The following is a 19262-nucleotide window of genomic DNA, read 5'->3' as shown; positions in this document are numbered from 1 at the left end:
TGCTTCGAAGAAAGGGTGACTTGTTTAACGTTTTTATATATATTTTCTTTTAAATCGATCAGCTTGAAGAACTTATGGATCATTTGTTATGATTCACTGCATAGCTAGTAATTAAGTTGGACTAATGGCTTTGCCCTTGAGATGTGCAACTGAATCATATCTGGATAAAAATAATGCTTTCTATCAATTTTAAGCTGCTATTTTCAGTTAGCAAATAAATTGTCGAATAAAATTAGGCGCTGCCTATCCAAAAGGAAAACCTAATTATGTACCGTAACGGTAAATGTTCAATCTTTCCGCATAAATTGTTTTTAGGAAGCGTGAATGCCTTTGTTATGAAAATTAGGGATAAAGGCTTCCCACTCAAAACAATTGGCGATCGATTCTGTCATGTGAAATTCGTGTAACTGATTATTAATCGATTACTTTCGTTTGGTTTGTAATCGAATACTTTAGGCTAATTTGGCTAAAATAATCATGATTACATTCGATTACTGACTTAAGTTACTTTTCAGTCAATTGAAAACTTATATCAAACTGTGAAATTACCTTTATTAGCCGGCTACCCAAGAAACATTTGTTCGCAATATTTTCATTAATCTGGTCACCGGCTTCTGACAATATGTATATAGATGTCACTATATTCTTGTAACGAAAAACGAACATGCTCATCAGTGGCCATTTTGTTTTGTATGTTGCGATACTTGTGAATGTTGGTACCATCAGGAATGCATGGGTATGAACGATGCAGTATTTAAGGCCTTGACAAACTGCAGCTGGGAATGTGTACAATGTGGGGTACCAAATTTCTCTACTGGCATCTTTGACACCACACTTTTTGAATCCTACAACAGCTTTAGTAATCTGACATTTGCCAGCGACAGCGAAATCAGCTTCTCCTGTCCTAATGCAACATCATCACCACAGCGACGTCACAGCTCGACCGCCGAAAATTCCAAATCAAAGCGAACAGATATGCCTCTTAGAATCCTAATTGTCAATTGTCAATCCATCAAAACCCCAGGAAAGAGGGGCCAACTAGAACATATGATAGAAGCTACACAAGCTGATATAGTAATTGGCACAGAATCCTGGTTAGAAGACTCTGTTAGGTCTTCCGAAGTATTTCCACCCAACTTCAAACCCTATCGCCGCGACAGGCAGACTGGTAATCAAGGGGGTGGCGTCTTTATTCTAGTTTCCAACACCTACGAGAGCGAAGAACCATCAGAAATTTCTCTGCAAGATGACTGTGAAGTTGTCTGGTGCAAGGTGAAGATTAGGGGGTCACAGCATCTTTATATTGGTTCCTTCTATAAGCCGCCTTCTCAAACAAATCCAGACTATCTAGATCATCTTGACCGTGCTCTTGGTAGAATACCGAGAGGTGCCCACACATGGCTAGGAGGGGATTTTAATCTCCCAGACATCGATTGGCTGAATGAATGTCCAAAAACCAGCTCAACGAACACCAAACAATGCCAACAACTCATTGATGTAACTAGAGATCACTTCCTTGAACAAATCGTCACATCACCAACTAGAATATCTAACTACAGTAGCAACATTCTTGACTTGTTTTTTACGAACAATAGCACACTGGTCAATAAGTGTGATGTTCTCCCAGGCATAGGCGATCACGAGGCGGTATTCATTGAGTCCAGCTTACGCCCTATGAAACTCAAGAAACCTCCAAGAAAAGTACATATATATAAGAAGGCTGATTTCACTCAAATTAGACAGGAGCTAGCAGACTTCTTCGAGTCCTACACTTCAACCACACCGAGCCTTGATGTAAATGCGACTTGGCAACTTTTCGAAGAGAAGCTCAAAGACCTTATGGATAAGCATATCCCTTCCAAGCTGGTGTCCGGCAACAAAGTTAGCAAGCCATGGATTAATAAACTAGTAAAGTCCAACCTTCGAAGAGTAAAAAAGCTTTATAACAGACAGAAATCCACTAAGAAACAAGGTGATAGAGAGAAATATTTAAAAGCCAGAAGTTATACACAGAAAACTGAGAGACAACAGTATTGGTAATATATAAAAGGGCTTATTGAAGATCCGGCCGAAGACAACAACCAGAGACCAGGCAAGCAGAAACGTTTTTGGAAATACATTAAATCCCTTAAGAAAGACAACTGTGGCATATCTCCATTGAAAGATAAAGGCAAACTCTACAACGACCCAATAGACAAAGCAACCATTCTAAATCAACAATACAAATCCGTTTTTACAAGAGAAGACACATCATCTATACCCAAACCAGATGGCAACCCATTTCCTACCATGCCGGACATTGAAGTTGAGACCCAAGGGATTGTGAAGCTCCTCAGACAGCTGAACCCACACAAGGCAACTGGGCCAGACATGCTCCCAGCAAGGATATTGAAAGAACTAGCAAATGAGTGTGCCCCATTCCTGTGCATCATCTACAGGAAATGCCTCATGTCTGGTGGAATCCCGGAAGTCTGGACTACAGCCAATGTCACTGCTATCTTTAAAAAGGGTGAACGCTACAAAGCAAGCAACTACAGGCCAGTCTCGCTTACATGCATCTGTTGCAAAATCTTAGAACATGTAATAGTTAGCAATATGATGGCACATTTTGACAACCATGACATCCTAGCAGACAGTCAACATGGGTTCAGAAGGAAGCGAAGTTGTGAGACACAACTATTGACTCTGGTAGAAGAACTAACAGCAGGCCTAGACAAAGGGAAACAACACGACCTGGCTGTGCTCGATTTTTCGAAGGCCTTCGACCGTGTCCCTCATGCTCGACTTCTGACCAAACTGGACCACTACGGGGTTCGAGGGAGTACCCTAGCCTGGATCAAGGCCTTCTTAACCAATAGGACTCAACGGGTCACAGTAGATGGGGCTACCTCAGAGCCAGAACCAGTCATCAGTGGCGTACCCCAAGGCAGTGTACTCGGCCCGATCCTGTTTCTGGCCTTCATTAATGACCTCCCCCAACAAGTCGCTTCCAAGACACGACTGTTCGCAGATGACTGCATAGTGTACCGGCAAATTGACTCTCCAGCAGACTCACTCATCCTTGAAGAAGACTTGAAGAACTTGGCTGCATGGGAAAAGAAGTGGGGAATGTCATTCCATCCAGAAAAGTGCAGCATTCTAAGAGTACATAGAAAAAGGAAACCATATATTCACAACTACACTCTCAAAGGTCACATCTTAACTACGGATTCTGTAACAAAATATCTTGGAGTACACCTTACATCAAACCTCTCTTGGAACACCCATATCGACAAGATCAGTAAAAAAGCAAACAACACCATTGGCTTCCTCCGCAGAAATCTTCGTATCTCCAATGAATCAGTAAAAAGTAACGCCTACAACTCATTAGTTCGACCTCACTTAGAATACTGCAGTTCTGTTTGGAATCCATACACTACCAACCTGACAAGCAAACTGGAAATGGTACAGAGAAGGGCGGCGCGGTACGTCACCAACCGCTACCATAATACTAGCAGCGTGACATCCATGATTGACCATTTGGGATGGGAAACACTGGAAACAAGACGATCAAAGGCACAGCTCACCATGTTCTTCCGAATTGTTAGTAACCTAGTAGACATCAGAGAAGAAGACTACATGACACCTGCGAAGTCATCCACTCGCTCAGCACACTCTCTGAAGTACAGGCCTATCTCAACATCTACCGCCTACTACAAAAATGCATTCTTCCCCAGAACCATCACTTCCTGGAACAGCCTACCTGCATCCATTGCAGAGGCCCCCGACTTAGTATCCTTTAAGCGGGGGCTGGCCAACCTCTCTATTTAATTTTGTTTAGGGTCCCAGCTGTAAGTAAACCATCGATGATCCTCGAGGCTGTGTCAGCAGTGGCCACCATAACTGAAGAGGCTTGGGGAGAGGCAGGCGAAAACGCAGCTGGGAAAAACTGTTATATTCTCCTATCTTTGAACTTACTTACTTCTAACTTTTCTACTTTTCAACCCATTTCTTACTTTTTCTGCCTAGTAACCACCCATCACATAATAGTCAAGAGTGACTGCGCTGATGTAACACGTAGATGTAGATGTAGAAACGAACTGCTTATGTGAAAATATTCAAAACGTTAGGATTCGACTGTATACTTATACGGAAAAGAGACCATGCATTCTGTAGCCATACTGTTTTAAAAAATCAGGGGAGGCTCAATTGAGGAGCTGTTATATTTCGATTTCTTCAGGTCGCTCTGCGCGACATTTATGTTGTGTTAGTATACTGTTTAATTTTTCAGCTCGAACATTTCAACATGGGTGATTCCAACACTCCCGCTTTATAAGCACTGAGTATATTTTAAGCACCCATTGGATATGCTTTATAATTTTGTTTTTTGGCAGTTCCGGTGATATGCAGGTTGCATAACCTCAGATCCCCTCTCTAAATATCAGTTTGTTTAGTTCTTCTTATTGTTTACTCGTTTAGGATAAAGCCATCTTTCTTCTTGCAGTGGGGCTACTTTGAGATGCATGAGTCTGGCCTTTTTGCTGTGCTCTTTGCTTTTGGGAAATTTAATTTACCCTTACCTGTTACTTGTTTGATGAAAATATACTCTATACCACTGATAACGTATCCGAGTTTACTACAAAACATGCGTGGTTGAGCTAAAGATCTTACAATTTAATAATACATTTTCAGTTATATTAACTGAGCTGTTCAAATTCTTTACCGTTCCAAGGTCACAGGACAGTGTGAATAAAAGTTATCCTCTCCAGGTGAAACCCTTACATACGCAAAGGCAACAGACGGCATGTACACCGAAACGTTTATTTTGCTGTTTTACTACTGTTTTTCAGTGAATACATTCTAGAAAATCACCGATTGTAGCTGTTTTTTTAAAAACACCTGAAAATGCAATTATTTGAACACTTAAATTCAAAGACAAGCTAAATAGATAACATACAATCACACTGTTTCAAACTGTCATACTTTGTCAACGTAATGTTGCCGCACTATGTTTTTTACTTTATCAGCAAATAAATTGGTTGAGTAATAGCCACTGTATTTTGACATGTTCACCGGTTGATCATTCTCTAGAAGATCGATTCCACTCATGAAATGTCTCCAAAATTGGTTTGTGATGTGGGTATAGTAGTCAGAATGACCAGTAAGAAAGAAACACTAAGTCTTTCAATTATTTAAAAAGAAAAAAAAATCAAATGGAAACAACTCAGTTACATGTATCGCATATACAAAGTCGTCGGTCTAAGGCACTCATCAAATCGCTTGGATCATTTGTATTGATCATATTTTTCTTCTCTTATTAAAACATATAACCAATAAAGTAACTTTAAAAGGTATGACGTTAAGCTATAATCTACAAGTGATATGTATCACGGTGGTCGGATAGCTCATTGGTTTGCACACTGACCTTCTAATCCTGAGGTCGGGGGTTCGATCCCCGGCAGCTACACGGGAATTTTCAGAAACGCTTTTCAGTGTTTCCCACCCAACTAGAGGTGTACTGGTCAGGAACCCAGACTATCCTTGCGTGTATCAGTGCTATTTGAACGTGAAATTGATCATGAAAAGAGCGCTATATAAATCTGGTATAATAATAATAATAATAATAATCACCGCTTCTTTGTGTAGACTTCTTTTTCCTTGTGAAGACACAAGTCAGGCTCTCCCCATTGAGCTAAACAGGCGGGTCAACAGATATTGTTCAATCTACTTTATAGACAGCGTTTATACTTGAATTTACAATTTTAGACATAAAGTATTTTCAAAATAGTGTTGTGTGAACTTTTGGTTTTTAAAAGTACAATCTTTCCAATTAGATTAACTTTTTTTTTCAGAAAAGATCTAAAGTGCATTCTATTTCTTGGTGCGGCGTAGTTAGAATATTCCGTGATTTCCGTTATGTAATGTATAGCACACCATATCTAATGGGAAAAAGCTAGAAAAAAAACTAGGAATTTTAGGAGGAGCTCATACATGGTGAAAATGATATGCTATCAATATAACAAAGTATTCTGATAAGAATCATGAATTTGTATCAAACGTGAAAATTTACATAGTTTTAAAAATGTTGAATTTGAAATATTATTATTCGTCATAATTCACTAATTTATGCAAAGTTTATTTTTAAGGGTATAACATACGATATGTTGACTCATATAAAATTGCTACATTTTAATTAAACCATACGTTTTCTTTGATGCATGATTAATTTTCTGCATTTAAATGATACGAGGGGCGTTCAATACGTAATGTAGTTCCGTAACCGCTTATTATTTTTAGATGTAGTTTTCGGCACATTATAGAGCAATGTATTGGCAACACAATGCTATATAAATGATAAAAATTGGTAGATTCAAAGTAAAAACATAATCATTTGAGTGAGGTGTACTCGGGTATACTAGACAATTTTACGTCCAAAATATTGAGATTGTAATATGCAATTCCTTGATTCTACTATTCAACAACTAGAACTATAGTTCATTTTTCAGACTAAACAGATAAAACAAATGATGATCTTCACAAAAACATATGAAAACTAAAATAAATTTTTTCATAACAGTTTTTAATTGAGTGTGTATATTTTTACTCGAAAAAATGATAAGGTGGGTACAATAAGCCTCTGCAATTTTGTTAGGCCCGATAATCATCGTTTAAAAAATTCTTGTATTTTATGTTGATACTACTATCTTAATTCACGATTGCGAAACTAGTTCTTACAACTTTGATTTATCGCTCTCAACACCCATTCCAGATGGAATCAACCTCGAGTGTATATTTTTTAGTGGTGTTGTAAAATTAAAAATGCAATAAATAGTTTAAAACAAACGGAAACTCATCACAAATTGCTGTACCTTGTAGAAAAATGTTAGAATTTTGTGATTTTACAAGTTCTTCTATTTTTCTGATACTCTGGATGCCCAGGACAAACCTAAATTATACATGAGCACACCTCACTAAAATGATTATATTTTTACTTTGAACAAGCCGATTTTTATAATTTATATAGCATTTGTTCCCAATAAATTGCTTTATAATGTGTCGAAAAACGCATCTAAAACCGATAAGCGGTTACGGAACTACATACGGAGTAACATTACATATTGAACGCCCCTCGTAGTTACATATGTTGCTGATCTCAAGGTGAAGATCACTGCTCTTACGCACAATCATACCTTAAAGTATATTTTTATTTGAGACCTATTGACCTCAGAATTCTAGGAGACGTACTTCAACTATATGAAACAGTTTCATAGACATTAGGTGATTTCCTACGACATATATAAATTCATTATTGATATTACGTTGAAACGTCCGATAGTGCGCTACTTGGGTTACAATATGACTACAGTTTCTTATGTTTTACTGTTATAACAGTCAGTACAGTTAGTTGGTTACAACTGTACTGTTCAATTATATAAGCCTTAGCAATCACAAGTTGAAAAATCAGTCTATGCGTGAATTGTAAATACCAGTATTTATTTTTAAGAGAATCTCTTATAATAATATAAAAATCATAGGTATATGTACAGAAATGTATGTTTACGTTGGCTGTTGTTTGCTAATAGTTTAATCGAAAATAGGTTCAAGTAAATAAAATCGTGTTTCGTACCAAAGAAACTATCAAACCCGCGATGGGTTGGTAAGTATTCTGGCTTGGAGAAACCCACATGCTACTTTCCTACCATGTGTGTAGTAAACTCTGCGACCCTCAATTTTTCTGCAATATTTGGGTTATCCAGAGACAAGCCTGATGGAATTTATGGGCGTAAAACCCAGTTCAGGCCTGTGTAAATCTAAGAAAAAGGAATGTAAAAACACTATTTATAGTTACATTAGATATATGATATAGATTGCAGATTATATGTATATGTACAAACATAAGACTATCATAACAATATGCCAGGCAAAATATACACAACTACAGCAATATCCTAGGCAAATCATAGGTAAACAAGAGCTCGTAGAACACGAAATGCACATCCTACACTTGATGCATTCAGTAATTGCACAAGGAACAGAACTTATTTGGTCACTGTGCACTGGATGTTTGACGTACTGACCTCAAAGCAATAATTATGGGGCATTAATCAACCATAAGTAAACTTTATTTCAAATGTGATCTTAGACCAAAGCATTCTCCAGTTATTTGGCAAAAGGAAGTTCTACTGCTCTGGGTCAATGTGCTCTTGACCTTTGACCTACTGACCTCAAAATCAATAGAGGTCATCTGCTGGTGATGACACTCCCTTTCAACTTTCATGAGTCCTAGTCCCAAGTGTTCTTGAGTTATCATCTAGAAACCGTTTAACTATTCTGGGTCACTGTGACCATGACTTCTGACCTACTGACCTCAAAATCAAAAGGGTTCATTTACTGGTCAGGATCAACATCCCTATCAAGTTTCGTGATCCTAGGCCCAAGCATTCTTAAGTTATATTCGGGAAACTGTTTAAATATTCCTGGACACTGTGTCCTTGACCTTCGACCCACTGACCTCAAAAGCAATACGGTTCATTTGTTGGTAATGGCTATCCTCCGTATTAACTTTCATGATCGTAAATCCCAGTGTTTTTGAGTTTTCATCCAGAAACCGTTTACCTGTTCCGGGTCACTGTGTCCTTGACTTTTGAGCAACTGATCTCAAAATCATTAGGGGTCATCTGCTGGTCATGACCAACTTCCCGATTAACTCTCATGATCTTAGGCCTAAGCGTTCTTGAGTTATCACCCGGAAACCAATTGGTCTACGGACCGACCGACATACCGACTGACCGACATCTGCAAAACAATTCACCCCACCTTCTTCGAAGGGGGCATATTAACAGCACATCGTATAGAAATACAGGCGACTATCTGTTATTAACCATAAACAAATTAATGTCGATGAAGCGTACCTGCTTCACATTAGCACATTTACACGTTATACAGACTTGATACTCTGTTATAATGCCTCATAAATCAGCAGTATCATATAGGACTTGAAAACTTATTTGGATCAGAACGGCAACATATCTAACTAAGAATGTCGATCACGAGGTACAAGAAGGATAACACAAGGGAGAGAATGGAATTCAAAACAGATTTTTCATACATAGGGTCTACACTGAAAGATATTAGTTTGCTCTATGTATATGCATTAACAATGACATGATGTTCAGAGTCAAATTATATTTCATACCGAAACCTCGGTTTGTCATTCATAATATAAGTTTATATGAGACAGGTGATGTAGATACATTCAAATTATCGTACGTATTTACAGATGGTTTTATTTTACCTTTTGCGGTGTAATTTAATCTAGACATAGCCATACAAAAGTTTGTTTCCGGAATGGTTTATGGGTAAGCCTTCTGTTGTGTACAAATGATCACACACTCTGCATATGTATAATTGTTGTTTCAATAATGGATAAGAGATCATAAAATATAAAAAGCTCAAATTCTGATCTAACTAGCTAAATAGCTTTTAAATTTTTAAGACCAATTCTCTGTAAGAACCAAAAAATTAAAGAAGGGGCCGGAAACTCACAGTCTTAGAATTACTTCATATTTGCACCCTTTTTAGTACTCAAGCCATATATAAAGAATCATGGGTGAAAAGATATGAATCAACTCTGGTTACCATGGAAACGGGAACATTATACTTTTTGCGAAAAATGGCAATTTCTGAGAGTCAAATTATACTAAAATGTTACAATTTTCTTTACACATAGTGGCCTCTATGTCTGAAATAGAGCATTAATTTTCATATTTGCCTGAAATACATACCTCAAGTAATTATGTAAAACAAATATTGTCTTTCAACATTTTCACAGTTTTAGAAGCAACAATTTTATAAATACTCCCCTTTTAAGATTTTACATTATCTTTAAAAATTGGTCTACATGTATACATTTTAACATCTAATAGAAAAAAAAGTGCACGCATCTGAATACAATACTTGTATGGATTCAGCAGAGCTATGATACCCATTTTAGTTTAAGGAGGAATTTTAGTGGGTCATACATATTTGAGCTTTTTATAGAATTTTGAAAATTGACAAAAAATTAGTATTCAGCAAACTCATTTATGCCTAAATTACAAAATAACCTGAAATAATATTACATTGCCAGATACAGAATTATAGCAAAACATAAGTATTTCATGTAAAATCATTTTACAAAGTTATACTGTCCAAAACTTTTTTTAGAAATTAAGGAGAATGATCCGTTACCATGGCAACGTACATGAAAATTATAATTCAGACCTTTTTAAGCACTTTCTGTATCAATTTTGTATTCTATGAAACAAGAAAAGTTCATCTGCAAGCTGTCAATGCATCTAAGGCACCTAAAGCATATTCTTGGCAGAATTAAGAAGGATACAACCATAATAATGATTTATGGGACTTAAAGCATTGCCACAAGATCAGTTCTCAACAGCTTTGTATGCATTTTTCTTTCTTTATGGTAAACTAACTTTGAGTTTAACAGCAGTTGGAAATACTCATAACCAACTGCTACTGGCCCTTAAGGTATTGTATGGTTACTAATCATGACTGTCCAATTTTTTTTTCAAGTTGCCATGGTTACAACATTCATTTTGCGTTAAAAAGTACTTTAAATCATAGTTATATTTTTTTTTGCTGTAGTTACTATAAAGCTAATAATATCAAATGACATCTTTGGATAAAGTAACAAAATATCTATGTGTGTTTGTGTAAAGAAAGTGTCCTTTCACCTTTGGAAATCACTTTGTTGCCATAGAAACAAATAGTAGTAAAAGCAAAATCATGTTTATTTCACCATTTAATTTAATATATACATTTTAAATACAATTCAAAATTATGAACAAATAACACTGTATATCCAAGACTGAAAAATATCATGATATTTAGAAATATCAGTATGTTCATGTAATAAAAAAAGAAAGTTTATTAGGTTTAGATACTTTCAACGGTAAAATCAAAGTTTTTGTTATCAATATACATTAAGCATGTATCAAAATTACAATGCTCAATTATTGGGATTTGAAATACAAATATCTAAAATTTATTTCCATCCAACAGATTTGTGGTGAATATTTAAAAAAATGATATTTCTGGACCAACATGCACATTCTTCCTTTAAAGGCACTCGCTACAGTTTTTCCGTACTGGTCGATATTTACCCCAAACACCGTGCCAATTTGGATCGATGTAGCTCACTGCAGACTTGGTGGTTGGACTTCTGCGCATGCCCGGAAATGATTATCTAATGTCGCGTACGTCAAAAATTTGCAAATTATTGTATGTTCGCATGCATTTAATGTACACAATGTATAATATACTGACTAAAGGTTAGGGTAAGTATCCCCATGGTTACAAAATAGATACATTTAAAGTACTTTTAGTTCAAATTGCTTCAATCCGACATATACTGGAGTCTGTTATTTATACCAGCGATCAAACTCTGCATTGAGTCACAGCTGTTTCTAATCCCGTACCGTACCCGTACCGTACATTCGTAAACTATAGGTTTTGTTAAAAAAGGGCAGAAACTTTCATCGTTCTATGCCATCAAAATGTTTCAGAAACACCTTAAAATCCACTTATTAAGAAATCTGCCGTTTGATAATTTTATATATATATTTCTAAGTCATTTACTCAAACACTGAAATAGTATTTCGTACCAACCTGCGTTGTATAAATGCCCGCCACACCCCACCTCGTTGTAATTTGATTTAAGCGAAATCTAATATGATGACCTATCAATGTTCTTTTTGTTTTAGATTAAGTAGACATAACCAAAGGTATGTGCAGAGTTTGATTAAAATTCTATTATGTGAAACTCGATAAAATAGCAGAAGTACCAACTTAAAACTGACAAAAAATATGCAAAAATAGCCCGTGGGTCTGCTGGACAAGTATTCCTTTCTTTACAAAATCATGTTCTTTTGATTTCTCTGAGCATGTTTCAAATAGATATATTGTTTTCCGTTATAAAAGTGCTTAGATAATCACATTTATGCTGATTATTGTACTTTACTGAAAGATATTTTAGGTTTACAGAAATTTTGAAAAATGTTTAAAATAGCACCATATCTAGGGACAAATTAAATTGAAACAAAGCTGGTGACCTAGTATTTTTATTTCATTTTTCAATACATAATAACATGATCTTTTAATACAAAACATTTCATGAAAATCTATTATTGAGAAAAAAGTTACGAAACTGTAGCGAGCGTCCTTAACAATCAAATTAAATCAAATGATCTACAGAACATTTCTGTCAATATTTTGCTAGATACAACTTTAAATATTTGAAATTCTTTCAAACTATCTAGACAATGACCAGACTTTTAAAAAGATAGCTACAGATAATATAGATTTAAGACTTGTTAAAACCCTGATCATGCACATTCCAGTGCCAGTAAACACTCAGTAAATACAAACTGCAGTTGCAGACATATCTCCTAATTCTTTCAAAAATTTATCAAAATACACAAGTAAATCTACTTTATTTATTTAAGTAAATACATGCTGGTAAAATAGGATGTTATATGCCTTGTATATCTTAGAATGAAACCTGTTTTACAAATGACAATTTTACTGAATTTCTGATGATTAATAGTATTGTTACATGAATGAGGTCATCAGAAAATATGATTTTATGATACAGTCTTAAGAGTGAAAAAGAATTATTGTAATTGTTCAACAGTCTTAAAAATCAACTACATGACCATTATTTTGCTATATTTTCTAAGTATTTTTTAAAGATTTAAAAATTCCATATGAAATAAAACCATCTATGGTAGAAAATATACAATTAGATCTGCATATGTTTGTGAGTAATAAGCCTTCATGTATAATTATGCTGTAAACTGGTAACCAAATCTAATGAGAATTGCAAAACATGTGCCTTTTTATAAATATTTTAAGACTGCCATGGGTTTATTCCATTTAAGTATGTTCAAGTGCATCTTTTTCAAAATACATTAAATTTTATCAAATTTAAATATAAGGTAATATATGCAACAATATCAGAATTTTAAATTTTAATTTAAAGTCAAGAGTTAAGATATTTTTCAATTACAGAGCCTTTGGTTAAACAACTATCAACATTTTTAAAAAATGACATTCTAATTTTTTTTTCCATAAATCTGAAAAAGAAACACTAATACAAACAACATAATTCCATTTTCAGGATGTCCAGTGTGAGTTCTTCTATTTATGTCAAAGACACCAGTCATTTTTTTCTGTGGCAATCCAAAAAAGTGACAGATCTTCACTGTTCAGATGTCCATAACTTATTCCAAAAACACTAACTGATGATTCCCCACTTTCAGCCTCTTTATTTGGAAAATACAAAAACACTATTTTGATAAACATTTTGCCTTTACAGTGACATACTGCATTTCAATCTTGTGTCCTCTACTCTAGAGATGAAATGTCATCTTGTCAACACTTAACTACCTGGATCAGACAGTTATGTCACAGACTGCACATTTGCATGTTATAGAAAGTCTTTTTAGCAGTCCTTGTTATTTTCATTTGATACAAAATCTTGAGATAGCTGGCTGTTCTGGTGATATCAGAGGTCTTCTGACAGCATTTACTTTTACCATGTAGCTGTCACTGAAAAATAGAGAACTGAGAGAATAACAATCTGTCTTTATTTTGACTATGGGTGGTGGTGGGATGGGCTCTCCAGTTAAAATATTTGTAACATCATGCTACTGGGTAGAACTACTGATCTTCTTTAAGCCAGCTAGAGGGTTTCCTCTCACAAATTTGTAAATGAATGAAACTTGTACATACTATTACAATCATTTAATAGATTTTATAAAAGTAAATGTATAATATATACATATTTCCTTTATTCTTGTAATGAAAATAAATTATCACATAGACCTCCACCTCCTTGAAATGATTTTAAAAAGAACAATTGTATGAAATACATTATATACTTTTGACTTTGCTACACTTTGATTAAAGATACATGAAATTCTAAACAAAATTCATAAATATTCTGTCAAAAATAACATTTAAACAAGCATTTATAAAGATTTGAAATCAGACCTGATCAGATACTAAAACAAACAATAAATAAAATGTAAATACCCTTTTTTATTCCAATATAAGGATGATGATGGACATTCATTCTTTGAAGAATTAGTCTGGAATAAACACAAATCAAACTAAAATGATTGTTACTGTTGTTACATTTTGACAGATACAGGATTTAATCCTTTTCAACATTATATGGACCAACTTAAATGCAAAATCTGTTTCTAATACATGTGCAGAGGGTCCTTTTCTAAAAAAGTGTATGTCATATTTTAAAATCTAAAAAACGTATCAATATTTATAGTCAAAATACAATAGAATGTATGTCAATTTAAGTAATATGAAGTCCTACTAGCTATTCTTTTGTCATAGATTGAGAGATCAAAATTTCATACTTGTATGAATATGTGCATGTGGGGGACTTCATTCTTTATTTAAATACATGTAGGCCTCTGAGGTGTAAATAAAAACATTAACTTTGACACAGTCAAACCATTGACATTCAGTATGTACTTGTAAAACAGTTAAACAGGCATGTATTGTGCAGATTAAAACATGCTGACTTATGTGTAGCAATGGATGCAATTAAATGTTTGCATTTTTCAGCAAATGACTAAATTATGATTACCTCTCTAGAACACCCACTCACTTCATAGTTGTTTGAAACTATCATCAAGCAGTCATTTTCAAAAGACACAACTCACAGCTGAAAAACAAAACAAATAAATTTACAAAGATATATAGAAATCTACATTTTGAAATATAAATATGTCTAAATATCTGCTATTTACAAATAACATGAAAAGCATGCTAATGGTCATTTACAACTAAAATCAGGGCTTTTCCTCCCTATAAATATAACTCCCATAAAAGGAGGTAATCTAAAAGTATGTTTTCCCAATTCTGTATTTGAAAAGTGTGTTACCTTATATGGGTGTTTGATGTTTTAGAATGGTTTTGCCAATTTGTATGTATATTTATTTTTTATTAAAACAACATTTGTAGTGTTGATCAATTGCTGAAATGTAATTCATTAATAATTTACACGAAAAATATTTTTACACAGATTTTGGTAATTTAGAAAAATTCCACATTAGACAATTTCTGAGAACATTTTCCCAGTTCCACTGATGTTGGTGCATGGTATACCCAAAAATGATGAAAAAATGCCTGAAAGTGTTATCTTGGTAAACTAATAAAAAATGTCTGTCCAATGTTTAAGAAAATAACCTATGGTCTTTGAATCTGTTGAAAGAAGTAAACAAATATCTTGCATAGCTTGAATTTTTTTACATGTCAGATTAAAACATAATATATATTCTGAGACTCACCTGTTTTCATTGTAGTGTTATCCTTTAACATTGACCCTTCAATCAGTTGAAACAAACTTCACTTATGGAGATAAACAGTATCCACAGTTTCTTTCACAGACTCTTTTCTGTCAGTGAATTTTTCCCAAAAAATGTCGCTATTCAGCAAATTTTTAACATGGACTTTCTTTGAAGAGACACATCCAAGCATTACATGCCCATTTAGCATAAAATCTCTGACTGTCATTGTGTTAATATACTACAAACTTGCAAAATCCGAGTAGAAATCTGGTTTCAGCATAATCCAGGAAGTAAACTTAGTTAAGCTCTTTGTGGTTTCCTAAATGAAGAGCATCAAGGGGAGGTAATAAAAATAGGAAAAATACCCCAAATCATAAACTTTGGCCAAAATCTACGAGAATGTGTCAGAGCACAATATAAACGTATGTTTAGCTCCAAAAATATATTTTTCTTGAAAGATGAAAGTCTAGATCATACAAGAATCAAAAAAATATTTGGAAATATTAGTTTGGTATGAAACCTTGTTCATTTGCCTTTAAAATGTGTAAGTACAAAAATTAAGGACACTTTCTAGTACTTTTCAGATAACAAAATAGGCATGCACCCCTGATTTTTTGAAAATTAAGCAAGTTGGAGATTTGCATCCTCGTTTCCATGGTAACCGGGACATATACTGAAAAAATGAAAAACAGGATTTTCTTAATTTTGTATTCTCTTCAAGAAAAAATCGGTTTAAAGGAGATCTGTGACTATGAGTTTCCAACTGTTTTTGGTTCTTACAGAGAATTGGTCTTAAAAAGTATCTAACCGCCCCCCCCCCCCCAAAAAAAAAAAAAAATGAGTGATGGGGGCATATATATTTGCTCTTGTTCGTGCGTCCGTCCTTCCGTCCGTGCGTCCGTCCGAAGTTCGTGACAAGCCTAGCTCAAAAAGTATTTGATATAGATTCATGAAACCTTGCATGAGTCTTAATCATGATATGAACTTGCGCACCTCCTATTTTTTATCTGGGTCCGCCCCCTATTTCTTGAGTTGTGGCCCCTGAAAAAGTCAAAAATGAACATTTTCACCTTGTGACACGCCTAGCTCAAAAAGTTTTTGATATAAATTGATGAAACCTTACATGAGTCTTTATCATGGTATGAACTTGCGCACCTCCTAATTTTCGTCTGGCTCCACCCCCTATTTTTAGAGTTATGGCCCCTGAAATAGTCAAAAATTCACATTTTCACCTTGTGACACGCCTAGCTCAAAAAGTATTTGATATAAATTGATGAAACCTTGCATGAATCTTTATCATGATATGAACTTGCGCACCTTCTATTTTTCATCTGGGTCCGCCCCTTATTTCCAGAGTTATATGGCCCCATTAAGACTGCAAACATTTGAATCATTGCCCCTTATTTGTGACAGATGTACCAGTGGGGACACACCCTGTGTCCTACAGACACATTCTAGTTGTTTTTCGTTTTATATTTTTCATGATGTAAACTCAGCTCTTTTTTCTGACTTTAAGAGTCTTTTCATGCATAGTTTTGAGATACAAAACATCTTTATAAGCAAAATTGAATGGTAAATAATTGGTAATGTTTAATGTATCTTAAAGTGTTTTTTTCTTTCTTTTGTTTTAATTTTTTTATAGATCTGTAGAATTATACAAAGAAACTGTAATATGACTATGTATGTACGTATGTAATAAAAGAGAATATATACAAAAAATAAAAATTTAGATAAGCAGAAACTAAACTGCATGTTAACGTTCGGTGGATGCGAACGTCTGCTTCTGTAGTGCATGGAACTATAACATATAAAAATAAACTTTGAAAAGGACATAACACACCACATTGACATGTATATATACCCATTCACACACACTTTATACACATACACAGGAAATTAACCTGAGGAAAAACAAAGAAGTAATCACACAAACAAACATACATAAAGGATATACAGAAGGACACTATCCATATCTTGTCATTTATGGGGCAATTCGGGATCATACCGGATGCTGTGTAGAGATTAGTGGAAAGAATGTTGTGTCGATGTTCCAAATGGGAGATGCAGCTTACTATGTTGTTAGCTACATACATCTATTTGTCAAGTTTTGAACAGAATGTTTCAAAACAAATTTAAATAAATGGTTGGCGATAATTGAAAAGATGAGGTTTTCGTGATCTGATCAATGTTATTACGTGAATAGAAATTAAAACAAGTGAATGAAATATTACCATGCAATACAAAGTCCGCTAAAGCGAAGGCACTTAATTTTCTCTACTGTTATTTATAGTTACAACAAAGGGAAGTAAATCCTAAATATATAATATAAGTCAACACAAGGTAGAGATAGGTAAAAGCACCTAAAAATTGGATATAACTTGCACAGAAACGTAGTCTTGTTTATTCCCTACCGCCAGTAATAAAAAGGTTACAATATAAGCTATTTATAATAAAACAAAGTGAAGTAATTCTAAAAACAAGGGTACTTTATGGTGGTGAACATTCGAGCCAAATTTCATCAAAATCACTCCATGCATGAGAAAATGCTCCGGACAAAGTCATTCTTGAATTTGACTTGATACCTCTAAGTGTGTCATTGACCTTAGACCTAGGGACCTGGTTCTTATGCATGACAATCCGTCTCATGATGGTGAACATTTCTGCTAAGTTACATCAAAATCCCTCCATGTATGAAGAAGAAATGCCCCGGACAAAGTCATTCTTGTATCTGACATTTGGCCTCTATGTGTGACCTTGACCTTAGATCTAGGGACCTGGTCCTTGCGCATGACATTCCGTCTCATGGGGGTGAAATTTGTGCCAAGTAATATTAAAATCCCTTTAAAGATATTTGAGTTATGAACTGGACCGGAAAAAATCCCCTTTTGTTCTTTGACTTCCAAGTGTGATCTTGACCTTTCAGCTAAGGGGCAGGGTTTTGCGCATGGCACGTCTTATCCAGGGAAATATTTGTGCACAATCTTTTTTGCATGAAAAAGTTACAGACCGGACAGGAAACAATCCTATTGACATTTCATCTCAAAGTTTGACCATAAGCTAGGGTTCTGGGTGTTGCGCATGATATTTCATCTCTTCATGGGGAACATTTATGCCAAGTAATATTGTAATCCCTTGATGAATGAGTTATGGACCGGACAGGAATGAAACTCTTTTGACGTTTGACCTACAATTGTGACCTTGACCTTTGAAATAGGGAATCAAGTTTGCGCAAGGCATGTTTTATCATTATGAGGAATACTTGTGCCAAGAAATATTAAAATCCCTTAATTAATGACAGAGTTATGGACCAGATACGAAACAAACAGACCCTGTTCAACCCATGTAAACATCTGACTGCCAAGTGTGACCTTGACCTTTGAGCTAGGGGTCTGAAAGTTGCGCATGACACGTCGTGTCGTCATGAGGAACAGTTGTGTCAAGTAATATCAAAATATCTTCATTAATGACATAGTTATGGACCGGACACGGAATTGCCGACGGGTGGACGGAATGAATGACAGAATGACGGATGGAAAAGCGCATTCCTATAGTCCCCAAAACTGGTTTTCATCAATTAGGGGACTAATAAATACACTGAATTTAGTTAGGAGACAGGATAACGTGATAAAGGCATAGAGTGATTCGAAGACAAAACAGGGGTTTGAAACCAGCAGGCTCAAAAGAAATGATTGTTCGAGCTCGTTTATGCTGAAAAGAAAAGGATGATCCGATCTGGAATATTTAGAACCAGTAGTAGTTATAAAAGGAAAGTAATTTAACGAGTTGAAACTGAAGTGTCCGCTTCGAGAGCGGGAAGTCGCTGGTTCTCTCCATGGCCGGTAGGACTGGTCGGCCCGGTGTCAGTATTGACTACTTAGGGTATCATTTTACGTTTCTAAGATGGGATGA

At 35.0% G+C, this 19262-nt stretch overlaps 1 protein-coding gene across 1 annotated transcript; it reads left to right on the top strand.

Moving 5' to 3' along the window:
* The first annotated feature begins 732 nt into the window (after nt 1-732).
* On the top strand, nt 733-2040 carry LOC128552710 (uncharacterized). The gene has a single exon (XM_053533757.1). It carries the CDS (start codon nt 733-735, stop codon nt 2038-2040), a length of 1308 nt encoding a protein of 435 aa, XP_053389732.1.
* The last annotated feature ends 17222 nt before the right edge of the window (nt 2041-19262 follow it).

The sequence above is a fragment of the Mercenaria mercenaria genome, unplaced genomic scaffold (genome assembly GCF_021730395.1).
Source record: "Mercenaria mercenaria strain notata unplaced genomic scaffold, MADL_Memer_1 contig_3072, whole genome shotgun sequence".
NCBI lineage: Eukaryota > Metazoa > Mollusca > Bivalvia > Venerida > Veneridae > Mercenaria > Mercenaria mercenaria.
The sequence above is the reverse complement of the archived record's forward strand: the minus strand, read 5'-3'. Positions and strand labels throughout refer to the sequence as shown.